At 49.3% G+C, this 26,347-nt stretch overlaps 1 protein-coding gene across 1 annotated transcript; it reads right to left on the reverse strand.

Moving 5' to 3' along the window:
- Positions 1–3,193: 3,193 nt before the first annotated feature.
- NAPG (NSF attachment protein gamma) lies at positions 3,194–21,493 on the reverse strand. The gene is made up of 12 exons (XM_058676861.1): positions 21,362–21,493; positions 18,569–18,636; positions 16,133–16,217; positions 15,561–15,578; positions 14,872–14,902; positions 13,195–13,304; positions 13,002–13,068; positions 12,693–12,763; positions 6,458–6,536; positions 4,755–4,834; positions 4,201–4,330; positions 3,194–3,380 (listed from the first exon to the last, which is right to left on the reverse strand). Exons 1-12 carry the CDS (start codon positions 21,415–21,417, stop codon positions 3,237–3,239), a joined length of 939 nt encoding a protein of 312 aa, XP_058532844.1. The 5' UTR covers positions 21,418–21,493; the 3' UTR covers positions 3,194–3,236.
- Between the last annotated feature and the right edge of the window lie 4,854 nt (positions 21,494–26,347).

Raw genomic sequence — 26,347 nt, forward strand, 5'->3', positions numbered from 1 at the left:
GATTACAAGGTTGATCAGGGTGTGAAGGACTAAGGATCAGGAAAGTGGGTGAAATCATTGTTTCTAGCTTTCTGTTTCTTGTCTCTGGGGGAAGGGGAGAGATAAAGGGGGAAGCCACACCCAGCCTCCCAAACGTCCCAATACCCAGGGATGGGGAACCGCCACCCAGTATCAATCCAGGGTCCCACTATAGTGCATGTTCTAAAGTTTCTGACCCAGTGGTTTGGATAGTTCTGAAATCTTGTCGATTTCATCAATCCAAGGGTGAGGCGGTCCCCTCAGTGTCCATTGGCTGACAGGGCAACCCTCCCAGTGTCCATTGACTGCCATAGTCAACCTCAAGTCTCCATTCACTCAGAAGGCAACCCTCCCAGTGTCCATGGGCTACCATAGTCGACCTCAAGTCTCCATTTATTCAGAAGGCAACCCTCCCAGTGTCCATGGGCTACCATAGTCGACCTCAAGTCTCCATTTACTCAGAAGGCAACCCTCCCAGTGTCCATGGGCTACCATAGTCGACCTCAAGTCTCCATTTACTCAGCACCCACGGAGAACACAGCACCCACAGGGAACACACAGCACCCACGGGGAACACACAGCACCCACAGGAACACAGCACCCACAGGGAACACACAGCACCCACGGGAAACACACAGCACCCACAGGGAACACACAGCACCCACGGGGAACACACACCCACAGCTCACCGAGTGTCCTGAAAGGAACACAGAGCACACATGCCCAAGGCTCACTCCTTCTCAACTCTTACTCTAAATTCTTCAAATCCAGGTATGAAATTTACTGTGGGTTTTTATCCTACCAAGGTCAGGACAAGCACAGGAACTGTCCGATAGATGCAGAGGTGAACCTGCCGGTAATCAGAGTGTACCCACACAGAGCTACAGAGCCAGGGCCTTCACATGAGGTTGCTTGGTCTGCTAACTGCGGTGCTTGCTCTCCTGGGAGCTGTCAGGGCTTCCCAGCTCACCAGGGAGATCTTCCATCAGCACTACGGTAACTTAACAGTATTTTCCCAAAGGCAGCCGAGTCGCAAAGAACAGAAAACACAAAAATGTACAGAACGAAAGAGTCCAAATCACTATGTTTATGTAGTTCCAGGTTTTATTTTCATAATCACCTTCCTACAGGGACAGTAATTTGTATTTCTATGTCTATACACTTAATATCCCACTCATCAAAGAGTTGGGAAACAGAAGGACTAAAGCACAGAATTCCATACACAAATACCCGTCTGAGTATGTACAAATAAATCCAATATATTAAATACATTCTGTAGGCTTACCGGATAAGAGAACATTGAATGCTAGATTCTGAGCACATTCATGCAGACTTTCATCGGGTAAAAAGGATGACACGATGGTTTTAGAAAACCATTTTTCTTGTAAACACAGAGTTTTCCATTTCTGACTGTACTCTCAGGAAAAAAAAAAAACTTACAGAAAAAAGAAACCAATGCTTAAGGAACCGATGTTTTTCATCAGACACCATACATGAGGACCCTGCCATCGAAGGACCGTGCTGGTGGGCGGAGGTGGCAGACGGACGCCACGCTCGTACAGGCCCCTTATGCTGTCTGAAGCTCAGGTGTATCGCTATGATGGAAAGCATGGATTTGTTTAAATTTACACTATGCAAGGAGAGGAACATGAAAACAATTTTTTTCTGGGATTGTGACGGTCTATTCAGTCTGTAAAGTGCCGCTTAATCTGCCGAGACCAATGAGCTACAATGAGTATTCGAGTGACTTGGCCGTCAGGGTCTGCGCCATCCGCACCCGCCCACGAGGCACTGTGCTGCTGTAAAGATAGGGGAATCAGTGAGGGGAAGGGAATTAGCGGAGGGGGGGCAAGGGAAATCCCAGAGCCTAAGGAATTGCATCATAAAATAAAAATGTTTTAAAAGTCCAAAAAAAAAAAAAAAAAGGAGGGTATCAGAACGACAGGATCTGTCTTTAAAAAGAAAAGCGTAGACAGAGCTTCATTTGGCTCATTCATGATCTCAGTAATGGCCTTGAAGAGGAGCCGAGTACCTGCAGAACTCCGCAAGTCATCCAGGGGGACACAAGGCGACTTAGTGTTTTCCTGTGCACGGGCCTCCGCCCGCCCAAGCACACCCCCAGAGAAGGCTGCCTGTGCGAGGGCTCCAAGACTCTGTGCCTAAGCCCGACTCCCCTCAGTGTCGGCAGCGAAGCTAGCGACGGGGCGTGTGTGCCGGAACAAAGCATACTGCCGCTTGTAAAAACGGAATGCTACAAAGGTATGTTTTCAGAAATGAGCACAAAGTATAAAATGCTGATAGTGTGGTGTTTTAAACATGTCTTTCAAAAATAATTCTCCCCATTCAACCAGCTTTCTGTAGCATACACCATTTCCTGCCTCAGCTTGCACTCCGATGTTTGCAGTTACAACTCAAAATAAATGAGAAATTATTCTGGGAGAAAAAGTGCATTATGCACTAGAATTATGACAATATCATCTCTTAGGATGCTTAAAAACACCTTCTAAGCGTGCTCCCACTTGATAAAAGCTAAGCAGGCCTGGAGTCTAAGACTGAAGCAACAGGCGCGCCCCAGGAGGACAGCACACAGCTAGACTCGTCCTGCTCCTGCAGCTTTGCAAGCTCACACACGACGGCTTCGCTGCATCTTTTCGGGACTAACATTGTAAGGCTCCAAGCAGCTTCCTGTCCAACTTCACCTCTGAAAAGATTTGACAATTCAAACATTTTCTAACATCATAGGGGACACATTTCCTCTTCAGTACAAAAAAAAAAAAAAATTTTAAAACAATATATATATATATATATATATACATATATTATTTTTACCAATAGAGCTTACTTTTAGCAGCCGTTATGAAATGAAGTGCAGAGAACACTCTAACAATACACTTGAAGAGCGCCCGTCGAATCCCCACCAGTTCTTCAGAATGTACTCAGGCTAAAGTTTGGCTCGTAAATTTTAAAGTCAACTGTATAACATGGCAGTACATGTTCTGCTAATTCTTGCTCCTGTCGTGGGAAAAAAAAAAAAAACAAACCCAACCCACCACTTCTAGGGAGCGGGTACAGTGGTTGACTTGGGGAAATGGTAACTGAAATGGGGTCTCCATGAACATTCAAAATCATGACGTTACCGAAGCAAAGTCCTAGAAACCAAGTCCCAAGTCTGAGGAGCTTCTCTTCCTGTTCTGCCCTTGGCCGCTGCGGGGGGAGCACTAGCACAGACCTCCGGAGTACTCGTCTTCCTCCTCCTCGGCGGCGGCGGTGCTGACGCCAGCAGGTTTGTCCTGGGGTGTGGCAGGTGACTTCTTCTTGATGCCCCCTCCTGGGACGACCAAGCTCAGCCCCAGCTTGGCATACTGCCAACGAGAACGCACACCCCTGAGAGCTGAAGGACCACAAGCCCACCCCACAGCTCAGCATCAGCCACCAGGATGCAACAGCGCCTCCTCCTACCCCTCTCCCTCCCCATCAGGGAGGACACAGTGAGTCCTCCTCCTCTTCTTCCTCCTCCTCTTCTTCCTCCTCCTCTCTTCCTCCTCCTCCTCCTCCCACCATCAGGGAAGACACAGCGCCTCCTCCTCCCCCTCCCCCGCTAGACTACCACAGAGACAGAAAATCAGCACAATGAGGCTAGGTGGCAGATGCCTGGTGACCACAATGTGGTACCAATACAATTGCTAAAAATGTCAATTATCTGAGATAATTTGGATATACTGAGTGAGGTAACACAGCAGCTATAAAATGTAAAGGTCTGTTGAACAAAAGGGCACACTCTAGAGATATTTTTTTAAAACATTCAATCTACCAATGTCTACATATGAATTTGTGTAGAGAAAGATGACTTCCATACATTTTTATTGTTATAAAAAAAAAAAATCAAAGACCTTAGAACTGATCTGTTACTCTGATCAGACTGGAAGGGGGAACTAGCAGATGGAAGATTTGTCCCCGTCTCTGCCCTTCAAATAAAAAAATTAAATATGTATACTGTCAACAAAGTTAGACGGATGCCTGAATAGATGCCAACCCAGAGTGGACACACAAATTACTTAAATCTGAAGGAAGCTCAGTAGACGGGTCGATTCCTTCGTGGGTTATCACTGGATGTGAAAAACATCGCACAAGCCCCGCTGTAAAACTCTCACTTGGAGAGCACGACCCCCAGGGCCCACTTACGTCATTGTCCATGTACTTGAAGAGTGGCGAGTTGCAGACCTCGGACACCTGATCTTGGTCTTGCTGGTCATACCCTTCAAGAAGCTGTTCGAGGGCAGCGCAGTCTTCACTCCCGTTGAACCCCGGGATGCTGCAGGGAGCACAAGTCCTTACAAAAACGCTCCTCCAGTGGGCAGGAGTCTGTGCCCAGCAGAAGCCAGACGTTAGACCGTGAGCCCAGGGCAGGGTGGGTGAGGATGCAGTGCCCAGGAAGGCCTCCAGAAGACTCCCGCTCACACTGTCAGCAGTGCCTAAGCTGGGACTGCTCCTTTTCCAAACCCCAACGTGGGCATCCCTCATGTTGATATACCTGGAGCGGGCAGTCTGCTTTTTCCTTTTTTTTAGAAGGCTTAAAAATTATTCCTTCTCATAGATGGCCCGGACAGAAAAACTCGGGGAAGAAAACCACCAGTACAAATGGTTCTGTGCCAACCACAGAGAGGGTGGCAGGTGCTGCCAGGAGAGCCTGCACAGCTCACGCTGTCCCAGCGGCCCAGCAGCAGCCAGCCTCCTACCTGTAGCTCTCCCTGACGCAGCGCTCCGCAGCCACGTAGTCATTTCTATGCAGATGAACCAAGACTTGAGCGATCGTTTTCTAAAACAAAGAGAGGTGATTACAGTCCAAGGTTTTTGTCTACTTAATCAAGTCAATCTGCTTGAAGTATTATAAATACCCAGAATTTAACCTTCGCAGTCTCAGTTTGTATTCAAGGACACCAATTAGTTCTGCAGTAACACAGGACACTGAGAGAAAAATCTCAGACAGATCACCAACTCTGGTGTGCATGGCACCCAGGGGTGTCCCTGAAAGAAGACTGGCTGCGTGGGCTGGACGCATGCCCGAGCCTCTGCCACGCTCACACGCTCCCGGCCGGTGCTGCCACGGCCAGCGTGAGGGCCACTCCTGAAGACTGACTGCCTTTCAACTATCTATGTAGCTTGAGTCTTGAAAAGGGAATTCAAAAGATAGTTACACCCCTGAAAACTCCTCTCACTGGCAAAATGGCTCTTCCTAAAGTAGGTTCCATTTTGTGGCTCCCCATTCTTTGGGTAACTGTCACAAATCTATCTTCAGAAGTCGACTGACCCTCCCGTCACCTCTACCATGACATAATGCCCACTCATTACCTTATTTCAGGCATTACAATTCCCAGTCCCAAAAGTCTGACTTCATTTGGACAGTCTGCATAGAAATACGATTTTTCTGTAAAAACAACAGCTCTTCTCCATCCATTTTCATTTATTTTTCCCTCCTGGAGCAGTCACACAGCTGCTTCACAGTCTGTTCATCCTGACACCTGGACTGTTCTGGGCTTAGCATCAGTGGTCTTTTCTCTAAGGAGCTGCTCCCATTTCTCTGGCCCTGCGTGTGGAGTACCTGGCCTGGACCCCAGACATCTGTGAACGTCACGTGGTTCTCAGCACCCAGCCACCAGCATCAGGTGCAGACAGCAGCTGTCACCAGCGGAGGGGGAGCAGGCGAGGTCCTTAGTTCAAATCCTCTGCTATGCTGTTCTAGGTCTGGTCCATGTATGTGCCCTTCAAGGGTTAGTGTGACACATGGATTATGGTTTAAATCTCTGTCAAAACTGTACCCTCCCCTTTGGGCCTTGTCAGGCACGCATGGCTGGGGCCCCACTTTTCCAACACTCCTTCTCAGCATTTTCTCCTTACGCTCTCAGCTTCATCCTCTCTGCTCCTCCGGCCCGAGATGAGGCTCCCTTTAGAGCTGCACTCACTGAGCCACCACTAACGCCACAGCTGCACGGCAAGCAGAAACAACGGGCCTCTTCCTCCCATCCCTCTGGCTAAGCCAGGGTTCCTCCAGAGGGCTGCATTCCTGTGCGTGGGGGATCCTCTCGACCTGGCCATTCCCTTCCCACACGTGCTTCCTCCCTGCTGCCTCCCCAGGATTGGCTCCCTTCCCAGGACCTGCTGCCTCCCCGAGGGCCGGCTGCCTCCCCCCAGGGCCCACTGCCTACTCAGCCTGCAGGTACTTCTCAGCCTGGGGTATTCCTATATTTGATCAACTGGTTTAGTTGTAATCAAGAGACAGGCTGTCATGGGCTTACTCTACCTTGGTCAAAAGCTCAAGCCCACCATGTGTTATTTGACAGAAATATACAGAGCTTTACAGAATTCTATGTTAAGTTCTTGTTTACAGCAATATGAAACATTATTCAATGCAAAGCCAAAAATGAGAGCTTTTAAAGAATACCTTATAACAAGTTGGGTAATTCTCAATCTCCTTGTAAATATTTTTTTCTTTCTGAATAGAGATGGCTGCCTCATCAAACCTGAAGACAAAACAGACACGTGAGACAAGGCAGTGTGCATGGTTTCTGGCAGAGGCCAGCTCTGCTGTGGCCCTCCCGTCACAGACACTAGACAAGGAGGATGGGTGCCGAGCGCCGCCTCCTCCTCGCGCCCCTGTCTTTGCTGTCTGACTCTCCCTTCGCTGGCCTCACGATGAGAGGCAGCCAAGGAACTCGGGGATGGGCTAGCCCGCACAGAGAGCCCCACGCACGGTACGGGCCGCCCCTCAGGAGCACCTGTCCAGTTCAAGGATGTGCTGGAGACAGTCCCAGACTTCACCGCCACGTTTCCTCCCTCCTACACACAGACCATCCACAGAGCAGCACTCCCTGCCTGCCCAAGCTTAACACAATCCTCACTGCACCACCGGTCTGCAACATGCAATCTTCACTGCACCACTGGTGTGCAACACGCGATCCTCACTGCACCGCTGGTGTGCAACAGTGTGTTTTCTATCTACTCTCAGTTTTCTTTTATCCTCTCCTTCCAACAGCAAAATACAAAGCCAGGACTGGGGGCTAATACTGGCAAGTCTAGCCACAGAACCACCTGGAGAGTACATAATCTGGGAGTGAGAGAGACCTGGGAGGGAAACTGTGGGCTCCTCCCTCTTGGGTTACCACTCCCATAGGAGGACACACACACACACACACACACACACAAACTAGGGACAGGGGCTGGGGTGGCTAGACAGAGAGGCATTCAACATCCGTGAGGGCTGGATAGTTGAGCTGGTTAATTGGAACTAAGCTTCAACACCCATTAACATGTACGAGAGCCAAATGGGATATGGGGCAGACTGGACTAGTCTGCCACACATACTGGCAAACCAGGGTAGGGGGGGGCCTGGTGGGGGTTATTGTGGGTCGCCCCGACTAGGCTGCAGCTCCCACTGGTTTATGTGAGGGCCGAGTATGTGCTGGGCAGAAGCAGGCTGGACTGCAAACACCCACTGGATCCAGTGGAAGTCGGGGCTGAAAACAGAACCAACCCAGCAACTGCAGCTACCAGCTGATCGAGGCGATGGACTGTGTCAGGCCCTATACTTGCCAGTACATACAAGAATCTGGTCTGGGAACATCTCCAAGTTTCTTTAGGGATCTCCCCAATCAAAATGGCGGACTCAGAACCATAACCAAAATAAGGCGGAAGACAGAACAGGTCAATCCATCACCTCAGCTATATGTTGGCAGTGAAATACTGGACGATGGACTATGTCAATCAGTGGATTCTTCAACAACCTCATCGTGCTTGGAGTGGCGAGATTGGCAGCGATTTATAACTGGTGAACTATCAAAACCACTTGAGCAAGTATCTCGGAGCATGCCCCACATCCGGGACCTGGGATGGGTGGGAGACTGGGTGGGGCTTATCCCTCAATGTCCCCTTTATCTCAGATACATGAAGGAAACAATGGGGAAATAATAGTCTTACCCACTTCCCTACAGCCCTTGTACCTTTCTACCCTAATTAACAATGTAAAGATTGTCAAAAAAAAAAAAAAAGAAAGAAAGAAAGAAAGAAAAATGTTCCCATTTGGAACAACAGAAAAGAAAAAAAAAAAAAAAACAAAGCCAGGAATCGCCAAACTTCTCCCACAAACTCCCCATCCGCCTCCTGCTATCTCCATCAAACCCTCCCAGGAGCCCCTGCCCTGCCCCTACAGTTTTACTCTACTCCAGATTCCAAACTCCCTCAGTAACTTGTAACTGGATGAATCCTCAGCCTGTTCCGTGCTGTCATCCCGACGAGTGGTCCGAGGTCACAGCAGCAAAGACCGAGTGAGTTAGCCCTGGGAGTCCACACAACCTCACAGCTAAGGAAGACGAGACAGAGAAGGTGGTGCTATGACCAAAATAAAAGTCCAATAATGTCGTAAAGCTCCACTCCATACATGGCTTGGCTTACGGTTAATACTGCTATCCACACTGTGAATTAAACTGAAGTTCTGTGGCTGTGTCTGGCAACTTAATGTGTGATAAAATAATGCTCGTTGGTGAAATGCATTCTAAAGTTTCAAATTTGACAGACTGTTGCAGCACAGTCAGTTGTGAGTTGTGCGGAAGTCTGACTGTCCTCACCATCCTCGCCTCCCCAGGTCACTCTGTAACCTCACCCCGAGTGTGGAGACGACCTCTGAATTTGATGCCACCTCAATCCTATGATGCCACAGTCATCAGTTGCCTCCGAGTGAGCAAAGAGCTTTGTCTGCAGGGCTCGACCTCGGCAGGTGAGTCCTGAAGTTCAATTCTGGAACCAGAGGTGCCGCTGCCAGCCTCCTCTCAGGAACAGACCCCCCACGGGGCACACACTCAGGAGTGGAAGGCACCTGCTAAACCCAGCAGCTCTGCCCGGGCGACGGACAGGCAACAGGAGCACAGGACCCTAGTGACACGGCTGCCAATCACTCGGGAGTGGGCCTGTAGAGGACCCAGACCTGATAGGAGGCAAAGCCATTGGACCCCTCAGCCTTGCACAGAGGAACCAGCTACACGACATTTAGGCTTCTGTCTCACAGAAACCGAGGAGTCATCAGTGAGAGCTGTTCAAAGCTGCTACGTTTGCGTCAATTTGTTTTAAAAGTAAAAAAAAAAAAAAAAAAATCAAGCATGGAGAATACAAGTACCACATGAAATGATTACAGATGCTGTTTCACAAAATAAATCAGGACATTCTGCAGACATAATTAATGTCTAGATTAGATCACCCTAGTACAAGTCTCAGTATTTTAAGCTGTTCATATATTTACTATAAAGCTTAGGTCTGGAACATGATTTATTTCCTTGATAGAAAGATAGCATTTCTTCAAGGTTTTATCAATGTAAAAAAAACAGCCCCGAGAAATGTTATTGCGCTTACATGAATCCATAGTAAAAAAAATTTAACCAACTTTGCTTAAAGTCCATGAACTTGGCATATAAAACCCTTTTCAAATATATTCAGGAAATTATGTTAGTTACAATGAAATATAATGTTTTTTACTTTTCCATCAGACAATTCTTAATGCTCTTAACATAATCTATCTGGTTTTGTTGAAGACACAATAAATTACTTTTATTTCCTGTCATTCAAAAGCAGAGTCGGACCCAAATAAAACAAAGCAGACTCTAACCCCCAGCGAGTGGACGCCCACGACAGAAACCGAGGCCTCGCTCGGCATGCTTCAACAGACCCCAGGCCGACTCCAACTCCTCCTCTTGACCCCACTACTTCCTGAACCCCAAAACATACTTCCCACAAAACTTGTCAGACTATTCATCATACTCCCAACTAACCTTCCTACCGTCACTGACACATCAGCGGTTAAACCGGCCTCGGGGACAGGACAGCAGCCCGACACCGAAGCCCAGGGACTCTCCTTACTAGTCCACACCCACGCCACCCGAGCACACATCTCGTCCACACCCACGCCACCAGCTCTCTCTGTAAGATGCTCTAGCGACTGTGCCCCTCAAGCGGTAGAAGCACTTGTCTTTGCTAAGTGGGTCTTGTAAGCAGGATCTGAGTTCATTGGGAATATAAACCATGTGCCAGCTCAGGGGTCTCCATCTTGCCTTGAGGGCACTGAAGCCACGACCAGCTTGTTGGAGAGGCCTGTTCTCGAAGGGCACTGAACCAGGACTGATGCCGCCTATACTCCGGAACACTTCTCATCACAGGGCACCAAATGCAAAGACAACCAGGAGAGTATAAAACATCACACAAACAATGCCATTTTGCCATACTAACATATAAACTAAGGTATTAGGGCTAAATCTTACCATTTCTCATGTAGACAGTGGAATAATAAAATACGACAAGCATCCAATTTAAAATGCTATGTCAGGCCCGGCGGCGTGGCCTAGCGGCTAAAGTCCTCGCCTTGAAAGCCCCGGGATCCCATATGGGCGCCGGTTCTAATCCCGGCAGTCCCACTTCCCATCCAGCTCCCTGCTTGTGGCCTGGGAAAACAGTTGAGGACAGCCCAAAGCTTTGGGACACTGCACCCGCGTGGGAGACCTGGAAGAGGTTCCTGGCTCCTGGCTTCGGATCGGCCCAGCACCGGCCGTTGCAGCTCACTTGGGAGTGAATCATCGGAGGGAAGATCTTCCTCTCTGTCTCTCCTCCTCTCTGTATATCTGACTTTGTAATAAAAATAAATAAATCTTTAAAAAAAAAATGCTATGCCATATCCTATGAGTAAGAGGGAACTGTGAATAGCATATAATTATCATCTATTTATTTAGGCTACTAATGGACGCCAAGCAAATTATAATCACATTATACATACAACATATTCAGTATCACATAGCTATCCCAATTACCTTTTCCTTTACATAAACCGTGCTTTTTCTTAGCCTGCACTACTTAAAAGTCCTCAAAGAAGTATCAGGTAGCAATGAATTCTGTCATACCACAGGTTCCCAGGAAAACCTTCCAAAATATCGAGTCTTCACATTCCTGGATAAATTTAAATCAATTTTTATGCTGTCACACAATTCAAATATGTATTTCCGTAAGATCAATTTTTTGCTCAAATACTGGAGAAAATACTATATAAAACTGTGTTTTACTAAAGGAAAAAAAAAAAAAAAAAACAATAAGTCAATGTAAGCCGAGACCGTTAGCTGCCCTGGCCTGATCGGCGCGCAGGGATCTAGGCACGCCCACACACCTGACACGTCTGGCTTTAACAGGTGCCACTTCCCCAGCACAGCCTGAGAGGAGCCCCCTGCTCACTTCAGGGCAGCAGTTTTTGCAAGACAACACCAGCTAGGGACATGCTCAGAACGCAGGCAACTGCCACGTGTGAGGATGCCAGCTGCAGAGCAGGACCCGGCCGCTCGGACCCTATGCTGCTCCTGCTGACACACCGTCTGATATCTACAGTTTGGGAACCAAGAGAGAGAAATGTGAAAACCAGGGATGCTTTCGGCTGGCTGAAGCAGAGCAGAGTGCCCCAGGAGCAGTAATGAACTGCTGCCTCTTTCCGGTGACGGCCCGTGCCCCCGCTGCAGCAGAGCCCCCAGCAGCACTCGGGGTGGTAGACAGGCGCTGGGAGTGATGCAGGCCCCCCACGAGTTGGGCAGAGGAGAAAAGAGGCGAAGGCACAGCGGAGCTGCCCGCCGTCTGCCCAGTCACACCGTCCTGCTCAGCAGAGCCAGCACCTGGCAGTGCCTCATGGGTCAGTCACTCTGCCCCTGGGCACAGCACCTGCAGAAGTTCTGCAGAGTCACATGAAGTTGTCAACTGCCAGAGTTAGTGCTTCAACCATTGCACTTACAGAAAACAGTGACCGGGCCCGACGTGATTGCATAGTGGTTAAAAAAAACCCTCGCCTTGAACGCACAGCGATCCCATATGGGCGCCGGTTCTAATCCCAGCAGTCCCACTTCCCATCCGTTCCCTGCTTGTGGCCTGGGAAAGCAGTTGAGGGTGACCCAAAGCCTTGGGACCCTGCATCCACGTGGGAGACCCATAAGAGCTCCTGGCTCCTGGCTTCAGATTGGCTCAGCTCCAGCTGGTGCGGCCACTTGGGGAGTGAATCATCGGACGGAAGATCTTCTTCCCTGTTTTTCCCTCTCTCTGACTATCTGACTTTACAATAAAAATAAATAAATCTTTAAAAAAAACAACAGCAGTGATCAGTGCTTTAATCCCTTGACACAACATAGCTTGAGTTAGGCTTCATTTCAGTTCTCTCTCTCCAGAGTCCCAAGCTCCTAAAGGTGTCCAAGCACTGTTAAGTGAGAACTTAGCAAGCAGAATTTTATTACTGACAGAAACTATAAGCATAAATGGAACGTAAGAAAAAAAAAAAAAAAAAAAAGGAAAATCGCAGCCCACCTTCCCAAGGTCCAGTTATTTTTGCCTTCAGTGAAACACACCAAGGAGAACACACATGGGCAACCCCCTCCCAAATGGCACTCTCCGGCTGCCAAGAACCTGTCACTGGGTGAGCGCACAGGGCGTCCCTGCCACTTACCCCACACCCAGAGAAAAAACAACTCTCCCCACGGCAGGCCGCCTCTCAGCCTTGCTAAGGTGCACCGTTCACGCAATGCACACCACATTTGGCTGTTCCCTTTCAAAATAGCGCATCTTTTTATCCTGACTGTCCAACACACAGACACACAGGTTGGGTTCTGAAGACATACCTGCGCCCCCGCACCAGCAGCCTTGAGGCTTTTCCTAGTAATTCAACCGCCTGCCGTAAGCGCTCCTCATTCTGAAAGGATCAAAGACAAAGGGTTGCCACTTGCACGCGGGCATCCTTTAATCTCAGGAAGCACTTTGGAAAGTAGCAGCTGTGGACCAGGGGCAGGGGCACCGAAGGGGCTGGTCCGTTCAGAGAGAACGCAACTGGGGAGCAGTGGGGAGCACGAGAGGCTGACAACGCAGCCCTGTCTGCTTCCCATGTACTAAGATGCTAAACATTCTAAATAATTAAAGGAAGTCAACCTTACCTCAAACACACTAGCTGTCTGCTGGTACAGCTGTACCGCTTTTTCCGGATCCACATTTTCTATAAGCCTGAAGTAAAGGAGGTTTGACTTCTATGAGAAATACAAAACTTGTTCTTCAAAGAGCTCTACTGAACAAGACAATAAAGGTATTTATGGAGATGCGTGTGCTTCCGACTAAAGGTCCCCTACTCACTTTCCGGCTCTCTCCAAGGCCATGGCCGCCGTGTCGGGGGTACCATTTTCCAGATACATCATGCTGGCTTTTTCAATCAGCTGAACAGCCTCTGGCAGCTTCTGCATCTCCTACAGACACAGAAAGTCCATCAACGCAAGACAGGCAGAGTTCTCAACAAGAATGAAGCCTCAACAAGCAATTCTGGTGAGGACCCAGTCGCAGCCGAGCAGCAGCAGTATGAAGGAGGCTCCAGGAATCAGGGTCCCAGCACTGCTGCTCAGGTACAAGGAGATTCCTGCAGACCTTGGGAGCTTCCTAATTCCCAGCACAAAGTCATAGCAGATCCTCAGCACTTCTGGCCCTAAGAGGGATTCTTACCATTAACAGTAACAAGGCAATTATTGTTTCTAAGGAACTGCTAGCAACCTGATACACACCATCAAATAGCAACTCAGTTGTATGTTTAGCCAACGTGGCTTTAGCTCAATGGGTATATAAGTTTATCATAGAGTTGCATTATAGTTAAACATTTCCCAACTAAAAACTTTGATGACCGTCTTATGTTTGCAACAAAGCAGTGCTGCAAGCAATGCTCTAAATGATATATTCAGAGAACTGGGATTCCTTTAACTGGGCGTATTATCCCCTATCACTTTCCTTGATTTTTTTCCTGTACATGTCCTACAATAAGCACAGTAAGCCAGTAAATTAACATTTTTTAAAAGTCACAGAAATTAAAAAGAAAAGCTTTACTGAAACATAAGAAATAAGAGATCCAGGAATCCACCACCAGCCTTGTGGCATAAAGCTGTGAAATGTGACACCAGCACCGCACGGGGGCGTCACTCACGCCCTGGCTGCCCCGCCTCCCTTGCAGCTCGCCCAGCCAGCGGCCTGGGCAAGGCAGCAGCAGATGGCAGAAGAGCCTGCTCCCTGCGCCCCATCTATGTCCAGACCCAGACACAGCCCCTGGCTCCTGCCTTTGGCCTGGTCATGCACTGGCCATTGCAACCATCTCAGGAGGGACCTAGTGGATCACACCTATCTCTCTCTCTTTCTCTCTCTCTCTCTCTATGTTACTCTTCCTAAACAAATCAACAAATCTTAAAAAAAAAGGCAATCCAACACTAGGTTTACCACTCCAGAAAATACAAAAACAGAAAGGCAATTAGTTCATTTCAGCTGCTGCTTTGACTCACTGCCATGAAATCCTATGTTCTGTCTTCACCCCACAGGATACTGATTCTTACCATGTTTTCAGAGTAGAAGTTCGACAGGCAGCAAAGGCCTATTGGTCAAACCACCCTAACCCCAAACCACCAGTTGAGTCTGGTTCTCTTTGCTCCCAGTCTTTCTTGATGACCCACGAATAAAACAATATCCCCACTTAATCATTTTTACTACATTAAGATGTCCTTCAGATCTGCTACGCGAGGTGGCACGCCTTGCAGTTCTTCCTTTAGCCATACACATCCGGCCCGGGTTCCCTGTGTAGAACTCTACATCCAGGTCCCTCTAACACGCTGCCCTCGGTTCTACTTCCTTCACCCACTGCCATGGACACGGACTGTACCCTGTAGGTCCAGCGTCACTCTGACGGGCCATCAGCTCACAGGAAGGACACTGTCGCACTTTAATATAAATCCTACATTAACCACACAGTCCATTCATCCTCCACACACCAACATCACTGACCTTTAACATCATGCCGGCCTGCTCGTAAGCTCTGCAAAAACAAACAACCAACAAGAATTTCTCTGATGAGATCTTGAAGACACAAATGAGAACTGCTAATGAAGCTACGGCTGGTGGAGGAACTGATTTCAATCCATTGCTCAGGGACGACACACCAAGCCAGGCTTGTCTTAGTACACACCATCACTGACTTTGGCTTTTGGTTTGGCTTTTAATCGTAACGAGAAATAATGCCCCTGAAACATCAGGCATTTGGACTGAAGGGGTTTTATCAAGGCTAAGTGGGTTTTCCAATGGATACACTTATCACTAAGATTAAAAACAAATGCTTTCCATAGAAGCAGGCAAAAAGCTCATTGCTTCTCTTCCACGAGCACAATTAACTATCAGCAAAAAAAAAAAAAAAAAAAAAGAAAAACCAAGGTTCCTAATGCATCCCCTCTACTTAGGTTACAGGGCAAATGGTCCTGAAAATACACTGGGTGTCACTGAAACCCCATCTACCTTGGCTTTTCAAGGTCAGGGAAATACAGACAAGCCAATACAAAATAATTTGCTATTTATCAATAATAATAATAATAATAATAATTTGCTATTTACAAATATGTAACTTTGGAACAACTGACTCAACTACAGGAAAACAGAGATAAAAACACCATAAACATAGGAAAATGTGGAGAACTACTTACTTGGCAGCATGGAAAAGACTGAACAAAGGTAAGAAAGTAAAAGTTAAGGAAAAAAAGATGAAACTGATAGTTAACCTGTATAGGGTTAAACTGTTCTATGTGGATTTAACCATTTTACTGCAATGCAAATTTACTGTGGTCATAGTTGCAAATCAGAAATATTTTTGAAGAAGTGCTAACATACACCAGGAAAAAGCAATATTTTAAACTACTTATAAGTCTCATCTCAAATACCCAAGAAAGAACATCAATAAATCCACAGAGCAGTTTAAGCATTTCCAATCCCTGCTCCGTTCATTCTTCAGCGCATGTGCACAGATCTCCCTCCCTTCCTGCAGTGAGACGTGAAGCCGAACAGCCCACGTCCGCCGCCGCCCCACCAGCTCAGGGAGGAGCTGCCAGCCAAAGGGCATGAGGAACGCGCCTTCGTAGTTTAAAACTCAACATTTTTCTAAGCATCGCGTGACTTAAAAGCATTCTACTTCACGGAGCAAATGTATAGCAAGAAGAGAAGGTGGGGTGATGTGACGGGAGAGAATTTATGTATTTCGCCCTGCAGCTGGGAAGGATACGCCCTGTTGTTCTCGTGGGCAAGAGCCTCCTTCAGGCAGGCGTCTTTGGCTTGCTCAAACTGCTTGGCATTTTTAAAAGCAACAGCTGAAACAGGAAAAGAAAAAAAAAAGATATTTTTAATTCGATCACTGAAAAAGCTAGCCAAATGAATCAATACCAAAACCTGAACGTTATAAAAGCATTAGAAAATCTACTTAAACGCTTGGGAAGTTTCATCAAACAGATATAATCTTGTCTAAAGTAATTTCCTTACAACACTTCTGATGATCAAAAGTTTTAGGGGCCCAGGGCGATGGCCTAGTGGTTAAAGTCCTCGCCTTCAACATGCGGGGATCCCATATGAGCGCCGGTTCTAATCCCGGCAGCTCCACTTCCCATCCAGCTCCCTGCTTGTGGCCTGGGAAAGCAGTGAAGGACGACCCAAAGCCTTGGGACCCTGCACACACATGGGAGACGCAGAGGAACTCCTGGCTCCTGGCTTTGGATTGCCTCAGCTCTGGCTGTTGTGGCCGCTTGGGGAGTGAATCATCGGACAGAAGACCTTCCTGTCTCTTCTCCTCTCTGTATATTCACCTTTCCAATAAAAATAACTAAATCTTTTTTTAAAAAGTTTTAAAGTCTTTTCAAGTAAAAAAAAAAAAAAACCAAACAGGAATCATTGATATCTGGCAAGAAATCTGATACTTCCATACAAATCCATCAACACTCCCAGATAACAAATCCCTTCATCCCCAAAGGCAGCATTTTATTTTGCTAGCTTTATGTTTAATAACAGAAAACGCTTTAGCTTAACTCAGAATTATTTACAAGCTGAAGACCAATAAACACATTAGCTTATAAGAAAACTTCTCATTGAACAGCCTCTTAAACATGCAAACGCGTAACTTCCCTAAAGGAGGAACTCCCATATCATCTCAGTGCCGAGGATGACAAGGCCTTCAAAGACTGGAACACACCCCCAGCAGTCTCCGAAGCCTCACTAAGCAATGCTCACAGAGAAGTCAAAAGCAGAGGGCTTTAAGGAACGTGTTAGTCCTTTTTTTTTTTTTTTCAATTTAATTGTAAAGTCAGATACACAGAGAGGAAGATCTTCCATCCGATGATTCACTCCCCCAGTGACCGCAATGGCAGGTACTGAGCCGATCAGAAGCCGGGAGCCAGGAACCCAGAGCCTCTTCCCGGTCTCCCACGCGGGTGCAGGGTCCCAAGGCATTGGGCCATCCTCAACTGCTTTCCCAGGCCACAAGCTGGATGGGAAGCGGGGTTGCTGAGATTAGAACCGGCGCCCATATGGGATCCCGGGGCGTTCAAGGCGAGGACTTTAGCCACTAGGCTACCATGCTGGGCCTGGAATGTGTTATTTCTTACAAAACATCCAAACTTCTTTAACAAAACGTTGAAAACAAGTAAAATGCATTAACTACTTCCATCCCACACATATTTCACACCCAGATTTTTTAAGGACGTATTCTACTGATTAAACATACTTTTAAAGAAAAGAAACAAAAGAACGTTTTCATTGAAAATCTAACCTGGAGTATTTTCAAAAACAAGTTGATACTCTTCCAGGCAAAGAAACCAAGTCTGTTACACTTCCCTCCCAGAAGGCATTATTAAAATACCAGTCAAAAGGCATCCTTCCGTAAGCCATAAGCCGTGCGTAAAGCCCATCTGTAGCCTGGATTTCAAAGACTCTCATCTCTAAATAGGAGCTATGAATCTCCCATCACTCTTTCCAGCCAGAAAACCTGCCCATAGGCTCTTCAGTTTTAACTCCTCTCTGCGTTGGTGAGCAGCTCAAAGTGCATCTGCCCCGGGCCCCTGCCCACAATGAGCCCTTTGCCCAGCTAAATGATGCCAGCCGCGATGCCCGGGACACTTCAAGCCTGCTCACACTTCACAGCCCGAAAGACAGCCAGTCGCTCCACGACTCAGAACGCTAACTGCAGCAGACTCCCTTTCTGGGTCATATTCAACATCGCCTACGTAGACAGAAATTTGCTAAAATATGTACGTAATTTTAACACTCTCTGAATACATCCCATCGTGGTCTCAAAGTGAGGTTCATAAACAAAACTTTCAGGTCTGCGCAGCATGAGGCTAAGTTAAAAAAAAAAAAGGAAAGAAAATTTCTTATTTGATACCAAGCAAGCACAGCAGAGGAATACAGCAACCCTCAAGGCTGCAGCCCTAGGTACAAGTGATAATCCCAACGGCGTGAGGAGCACCCACACCACGCGCAGGACCCCCCACACCACGCGCAGGACCCGCGGCTGGCGCCCTCACTCCACCCCACCCGAGCTCACAAGCAAACGACAAGTGCAGGAAAATGCCACGGCTCGCGCGGAGCGACAAATCCTGTATCACATTAAGGCGAGCTTTTCAGATTAATTTCAGAGTACACATTAAGGCATCAGAAGCAAAGCTGCAAATACCTGCTTTTCCATATTCTGAAGCAGCACTGTCGTAGTCTGGCTTCCATTTTAAAAAACTAGTTTTCAGGCTAGAATAAAAGAAAACACATTTAGTGGAAGTCACTAACTACATTTATACAGTACGTAGCTATACTCCTATGTGTATAACTACACTTTTAAAGCCTTTCACATATTATACAGTATGGACATTCAAATCCAGGTAGTAGCGCTCGGGGCTGGCACTCCCATGCAGCCTATCAAGCCACTGCCTGCTCAGGGCATCCCGTACGATTGCAGGTTCGAGTTCTGGCTGTTCTACTTCTTATCCAGCTCTCTGCTAATACACCTGGGAAGGCAGCAGATGGCTGAAATACTTGGGTCCCTGTCACACACACACAGAACACCCAGCTGGAGTTCCCAGCTCCTGGCCTCAGCCTGGCCCACCCGCTCACTGCAGGCCTGTGGCAAGTAAACCAGCCCATGGAAGACTTGCTCTCTGCCATCCCCCCTCAATATTGCTCTGCCTTTCAAATAAATAAATCTTTTAAAAAAAGAAGTCTTCACATTCAAGAGAGATCTTACTCATCGCTCTGTCCAAACTTATTTAGAATAAATGCGACCTCCCTTTTCCCTGCTGCCTGTGAAGTCTGTGCCCCATCCCCGGGGACACGGTGACCGCCCACGCAGCAGCACCAGACCTTCTCAGGAACTTGCCAGAACCAGAAACCGGTGGCTGGGCTTCACAGTGGAATCCCAGCACAAACCAAGGGGTCGGGATTCGAGGCTGTATAGACTCCAGAGGGAGTTGGGAGAGGGCCAAGCCGAGGCCAGCAGCGACAAGGTGAGCAGGGAGGAGGACGCGGCAGCAGGGGAGAAGCTGCCTTCCAGGACCTCTGCTGGCGGCTGGGGCACCAGACCCGGGGCAAGCAGCGCAACACCTCACATGACCTGCCCTTTCTGCAACAGTTTATTTCTTTTTGTAAATTTCCAAGCAACTCCCGACTTACAGGTTAAGCTAATTCAACCAGAGTCAAACTTAGAGGTGGTGAAGAATTGCTGAATGCTTCCTTAAATTGTAAGTTTCAATCCAATTGATGAAACCTTGCTTTTATTGGACACTGCCAGCTCCACAGGACCTGGCCAGAAGCACCAGTGAAAGCTGGGGGGTCACTGAAAGGCCTCAGGCTACCTGCTACTTCCTGACTGCTGGAGGAAGTGCCCCAGGCCCAAAATCTGCAATGATGTGCCAATTAACATATTTAATAGTTAACACTGGTTTATGTATACACTGTCACAAGATTTAAATTTGTAAGCAATTTTTTCAACTTATGGAGACTTTTATTGTTCAGAATGCTAGAATGATTAAAATGAAGTCTGCCTAATCCACAAAATGGAAGCAACTCAAACGCAGTCAGGCCAAATTCAAATTCTCCACCCCCACCACTGGACTCATTGCATCCTGCACATTAACTCCACCAAACAAGACGCTACCCCTCAGCTGCTCAGCGTGCTGGAGGTCTGAGACCAGCGATGAGGAAAGCCAGGCATGGCTTCATTTAGGCTGAACAGCTGTAACTGTGAGCAGTTTTGCTTTTTTGGTGTGCTAAGTGTCAATAAGGAAATTAACACACACACACACCAGCAAAGCCACCACAGATCAGATTTGGGTATCTGTTTTTAGAAAAAAGATTATTTGCAGGGAGGGAGATGGCGTGGTTGTGCCAAGACGCCACCGCCAACCCAGAACTCTGCCCCCTGCCACGGTCCCCGCTGGCAGACAGCTGCCATGGGGCAGAGAGAAGCCAGGCAACCTGGCACCGGATGCCAGCGGCCAGGCAGCTTCTGACCCCTTACACCAAATACCTGCCTTGGTAACAGGGCAACAGACCATCGCTAGAAAATACAGAAAAATCACATTTTCTTTTCCGAGGCTCCTGGTCCATTTTTCCTGCCACTATTGCGCAAGCAAAGGTACAGCCAACAGCTCCCTGGCCCAGGCCTGCACCAAGCTGGGCCCACGCATCCCTACTCGCTACCTGACGGCCTGTCCCTCACTCCACTCCAAAGGTTAACCCCAGGAGCCCAGCGTCCCAGCCTTATCCAGGCGGGTCATGAAGGCCGCTAAACGTCTCTGAATCCTGCCCCAACACAGGCCACTGTCATGTCTGCTTAGATCAGCGGCTCAGAGACCTCACAGGGCCGCCTCTCCCTGCACCCCACCACCCCGACCTGTCCTTCCCCGCACCTCCAAGCATGCACCTGCCCTCCAGCACTCAATCAGCTCGGTTCCCCAGAGCTCCTGAGGGAGGACCTATCTGGGGGTCACTCCACCATCCCCCCAAGACCTCGGTGCAGGGTCGCAGCAACAACCCAGCTCCCTCACGGTCCAATCGGCAAACCCACTGGTAAACTAAGAGTTTTGGGGGTGGGGGTAGGGTGCAGGACCATGGTTCCGTAGGCCAAGCCTCCACCCTCGCGGCACTTCCCATGCAGCTGCGGAGGCAGCGGGGTAGGGTCCTTGGGGTCGGCCCGGCACCCCACACAGCAGCAGCGGGGATCGGCCCTTGGGGTCGGCCCGGCACCCCACACAGCAGCAGTGGGGATCGGCCCTTGGGGTCGCCCGGCACCCCACACCGCAGCAGCGGGGATCGGTCCTTGGGGTCGCCCGGCACCCCACACCGCAGCAGCGGGGATCGGCCCCCGGGGTCGCCAGGCACCCCACACAGCAGCAGCGGGGCAGCGCCAAGCCGCCGGGGCTTGCGCGCGCAGAGGACGCGGGGCCCCCCAGCCGAGCCCCCCGGAGCCGCCACTCACTACTTCTCGGCCTTGGCGAGGTGCTCCAGCCCTTCGTTGATCTTCTGCGCCGCCATGTCGGCAGCCGGAAGCGTCGGCGCACGCAGGGACGCGGCTCTGCCGCTACGGAGGCCCGGAGGGCTCAGCCCGCGCAGGCGGCACCGGCGCAGAGCGGGGACGACGCAGACAGCGCGGCCCAACCCCGGCCGCCTGCAGCTAGGACACCGGGTCGTCCACGGGATCTGAAGCCTGTGCGTGCCGTAGCTGCAATCCCAGTCCTTTATGCATCCCCTCTGCTAAATCAAAACAGACTGTAACCCCCGATCGCTGCTGTAGAAGCACTTCCGTGTTTCAACCTATGGTGGGCTTGCTCGCGAGGGGCCAGGAATACGCCTGACTCCATTCCCAGTCCACGGGGAGTTCAGTAGCTCTTCGGTGATTTCTGTTTCCAGCCTTCTGCCAAGCTAAGTTAGGAATGGAGAGACCCTCCGCCCCCCAAGGATCTGGGTGTTTCCGAGTACCAGCATGGCTATTAGTGAGCTGTGGCAGGCTCAGACCGGGGCAAGGGAAGTTCAGCTTACCTCAGTTGTTGGGAACGCCTGTCTTCCTGAGTCAGGTGCAAGGCTTGCTTGCTGGGTGACCAGCTCTGCAGAAGGACTTTCTGTAAAAGGCTGCAGTATTGGGCTGTGACTGTCAGGCAACTCTGCCTCTGGATCTAGCCATCGTTTCTCAGCTTCCTTCGTTTCTGCCTGAAGCAGCTGAGTCCATTTTGACGTGGACAGCGTTCGTACTCCTCACTCCTCGTATGGATTTTTCTTACACCCGGCTCAGCCGCGCGTGCCAGGATCACATCCCTGCTCGGGCTGCTCAAGCCGCCGCCCTTACGCCCTCCTGCCAATCCATTCCCTCCTCCTGGGTCCCACAGCACTTAACCAGACCCCACTACCCGTCCCTCACTGTCTGTCCAGCACACATCCCATGGTGCCGGATTTCGAGATCTCCGGAAAATCACCAGGAGTCTGAAGTCGGTGCTAACGCATAAAGGCAATGTATTCAGGCTGACCTTGGTCTCCCAGCTGATCCCCAGCCCAGCAGGGCTGGCTATCCTCTGAATGGCTGGCCTCTCACGTGTGGAAACTTAAGTCCCCAAAGTCTTCTGTTAGTCGTACAACCGGAATAGACACTTAATAGATAATTGGTGCTTAGAGATGGGTCCTGTGGGAAATCATTAAATGCGATACATTCGTAAGGGTTAGACTCCCACAATTGGATCCTGGCCTTGTCAGGAAGCAGTGGGGACGCAGGCACCCAAGGGTGCTTTCTTTCCACACGATTATCTGTGCCACCTCGAGCCCCTGCCAAGGCCGTCACCACAGACGACCCACGGGGCATGGCCCATCTTGGTCTGTGAATCTCCAAAACCATGAAGTAGAACAAATCTGTTGTAAGGTAGCCTACTTCGGCCGTGTCACTGTAGTGCTGAAAAGCTGGCTGGTGGAGAGGCTCCATTTCCACAGCTCTCCTTTCCTCTTTTCTCCTAGCCTGGGAACCCCGCCCGTCCCTCCTACATCAGACTACATCAGAACAGCCCTCTGGAGGCTGGAGAACATTCCAATGAATATGCAAAAAAAAAAAAAAATCATTGCAAAGATGCACACATCCGACAGACCATTAAAGCTGCCAAGCATCACACTTCCCGGGCACAGTGGCCTCCCACTCACTGGCTGAGGCCTCACACGTTCCCTGTCCCAACACCAACACAATCTCACAGTTGGCCTACGACACTCACTGCTCATTTAGCAAGGCACTCACTGCTGGGAGAGCTCTTCCAAAGGTCCCTGCTACTCCGCTGCCCATCTACCTGTACCTAGTGGCCAGTACTCTGCAGTGACCTTGTACCTGCGTTCTTCCTTGTGAAGTGTCATGGGCTTGAATTCCCTCTACACAGAAGACTCCTTCCCTGCGGTTGTCTGGCCTTGGCTACCTATTCTGAGGGCAGCAGCACTTCCAGCAGGTGCGAGAACTAGTATTAGTCCCACTGGACACCCCCAGCACTAGGACTGAGTGGGCACCCCCTCTACCACGGGTAACTGATCAGAAACAAGAGGAGGTACAGATGTGGCGGCCGTGACTTCCAGTTCACCACAGCCCTGGAGTGAGGACCAAGGGCAAGGGGCCCGTTGTTTGCAGGACCCGTTGTAACTTGACTATGTCTCCCAAAAGTTCCTGGCTTGGAAATGTAGACCTCAGATTCACGTGTCCGTGGATTAGGAAGGAGAGCCCCAATCGGCAACTCTAAAAAAGGAAGGGGGAGGGTGTGTGATGATTCAACAGGCTAATCCTCCACCTCCGAGCACCAGCATCTCCCATGGGTGCCAATTTGTGTCCTGGCTGCTCCACTTCCCATCCAGCTCCCTGCTTGTGGTCTGGGAAAGCAGCAGAGGACAGCCTAAGTCTTTGGGTCTCTGAACTCTAGTAGGAGACCAAGAGGAGATGCCTGGCTCCTGGCTTCAGAACTGCTCAGTTCTGGCCATTGTGGCCATTTGGGGAGTGAATTCATGGGTAGAGGATCTTTCTGTCTCTGCTTTGCAGAACCAGGAGCCCAGGGAGCCTCGTCTTCACAAGACCTCAGGGCTTTGGTTCCAGCGGCAGAACACATACCAAGACAAACACGTTACAGCTTCAGGAGGAACTAGACTTCATAATCTCCCAGTATCATCACTCTAAAGTCATTAGGGATCTGCACCTGCTCTGCCCAACACTCGGCCTGCACCCAGGGACACCACTGTTGAACAGAGGATGTAGTGGCTGCTCCAGAGCGTTCTATGCGGGACTCAACATTTACCCGAATCTTGTTCCAACATCAGCAGCAAAAGGACGAAGATGAAGGAACCCATGGGGTCTGCTTCCCTTGCCTGAGGAAGCTATGTCAGACACACACAACATGCAGCACACACTTCTTCTAGCAGTGGAACAGATGGAACAGTAAAAGCTGATGCCCATGGTCCACTCTCTTCCTGCCCTCCCTTTCTTCTCGCAGTAAGATCCAAGGGGGAATCGGAGACGGCTGGGTGGAACCATGGTGGACCGTGTTGTGCCATTGTCCAAGCCACACCTGATGGCACAAGTCAAGAGCAGGTGTTCCAGGAAGGTGGTCACACCAGCCACTCCCTTAGGTAGGGCACAAGTCATCTCTAGGCCTTCTGCCCAGGTCTCCCAGGCCCTGGAGCCTCCCCCACCCTCAGGCTGGCCATCACCCTTGCGAGACCCAGGGAGTTCATGCTTTCCCGTAGTTCCAAATAACCCTCTTCCGTCTGTCCCCTTCATAAATCTGTCTGTGCCAAGTGTAGGCTGCTGTGAGGAAGCAAGTGGCCGGGGTCCCCCTCTCAGCTGCATGTGTATGCCGGGCAGTTAGGGGTCCTTGTCATGCCTGGGGTGAGGGGCATGGGGAGGCTTGAGTTGGCCACACCAGCTCCAGCTGTTGCAACCAAGAATCCATAAACAGAAGGCACTGGTGCCCCTCGATTAAGTTTTTCTCCATTTTTAAAATTGCTGTTATGTCAGCAGTATTATTGATCCCCCTACGCCCCCAAATATTCTGCTACCTTACACGTTAGATTACACTTCTGAGACTCAGCCTAGGAGTGGAGCTGTGAATCATCAAATCGTGACTCAGGAGAAATATTTCCCGAGTTAAAAAAAGAAAAAAAAACCGCACAAGTTCACAAATGCATTGTGGAATTAATCATGTTAACATTTAATGGGCTCTTCTCAGTGCAGTGAGAGTTTAGAAAAATGGTTCTTGGTTTATATTGGGATAAAATGAATGGAAGCCATTAAATCCCTATCTTTTTGCTAAGTAGTAATTAATACATTTTGCTTTGTTTTGTTTGTTTTAAAGTGCTTTGGGGCCTGGCAGGATGGCTCAGTGTGTAAATCCTCACCTTATAAGCACTGGGATCCCATGTGGATGCCGGTTTGTGTCCCAATTGCTCCACTTCCCAAGCGGCTCTCTGCCTATGGCCTGGAAAAGCAGTAGAAGATGACTCAAAGCCTTGGGACCCTATATCCATGTGGGAGACCTGGAAGAAGCTCCTGGCTCCTGGCTTCAGATTGGCTCAGCTCTGGCCGTTGCAGCCGTTTGGGGAGTGAACCAGCGGTTGGAAGATCTTTCTCTGCCACTCCTTCTCTCTGTAAATTGGATTTACATTTCTAATAAAACCAAATAAATCTTTTTTTTTAAAGGCCTCGGAATCTCTATGAAGTTAATATGGAGAATTCTCCAATTCATATGCGACATGCCAGCTCACACGCTCTACCAGGAAACTTAGACTCTCATATATCACCTGGCCGGTGGGCACTTGTCCTCCTGGTTAAGATGCCAGCTGGGACGTGGACTCCCAGCTGTGGCTCTTGACTTTAGCCTCAGCTGGAGGCTGTTTGGGGCATTTGGGGAGAGAGCAGTCCCTCTGCCTCTCAAATAAATAAATAAGAATTAAGCAAACCACCAACAACAAAAACAACCCCCCCCCCCAAAAAAAAGCCCAAGTGTTGCAGTTTGATTGCCAATGCTGTGAAGTTTAGAGGTGGAGAGACCTTTAGAGTTGATGAGGTCATTGAGAGAAAGACAGCATTTCCAATGGGAGTGCTAAAGCCACGGCGCTGGAATGGAGCAAGACTGTCCCGCCCTCCCACCTCGCCTCTCTAGCGCAGAGCTCCAGGCCCCCACCAGCGACGCTGTCTGCACCAAACAGGAACCCCCATTGCCTGTGAACCACCGAGTCTCAAGCAGCCCGTCTCATAGCAACAGGAAGTGGGTGGCGCCAGCCAGCCCAGGACCCCTGAGCTGCTGCAGGAAGGACCCCTGGGGAGCCTCCTGAGGTCCACTTGCTTGGTCTGTCTGGCATTCACGCTTCACAGAACCTTCGCTCTTAGTCCTGTTGTTTATTTTTTTTTTATTTACTTATTTGAATGACTGGTTCACTCCCCAAATAGCTACAATGGCCA

The sequence above is a fragment of the Ochotona princeps genome, chromosome 18 (genome assembly GCF_030435755.1).
Source record: "Ochotona princeps isolate mOchPri1 chromosome 18, mOchPri1.hap1, whole genome shotgun sequence".
NCBI lineage: Eukaryota > Metazoa > Chordata > Mammalia > Lagomorpha > Ochotonidae > Ochotona > Ochotona princeps.

Excerpts from the sequence above, each read along its gene's own strand:
- NAPG (XM_058676861.1), bottom strand. The coding sequence starts at position 21,417 with ATGGCGGCGCAGAAGATCAACGAAGGGCTGGAGCACCTCGCCAAGGCC. Across the intron at positions 18,637-21,361 it reads CTCGCCAAGGCCGAGAAGTA|CCTGAAAACTAGTTTTTTAA; the intron begins GTGAGTGGCGGC and ends CTTTTATTCTAG. Across the intron at positions 13,069-13,194 it reads GCCTTGGAGAGAGCCGGAAA|GCTTATAGAAAATGTGGATC; the intron begins GTGAGTAGGGGA and ends CCTTTACTTCAG.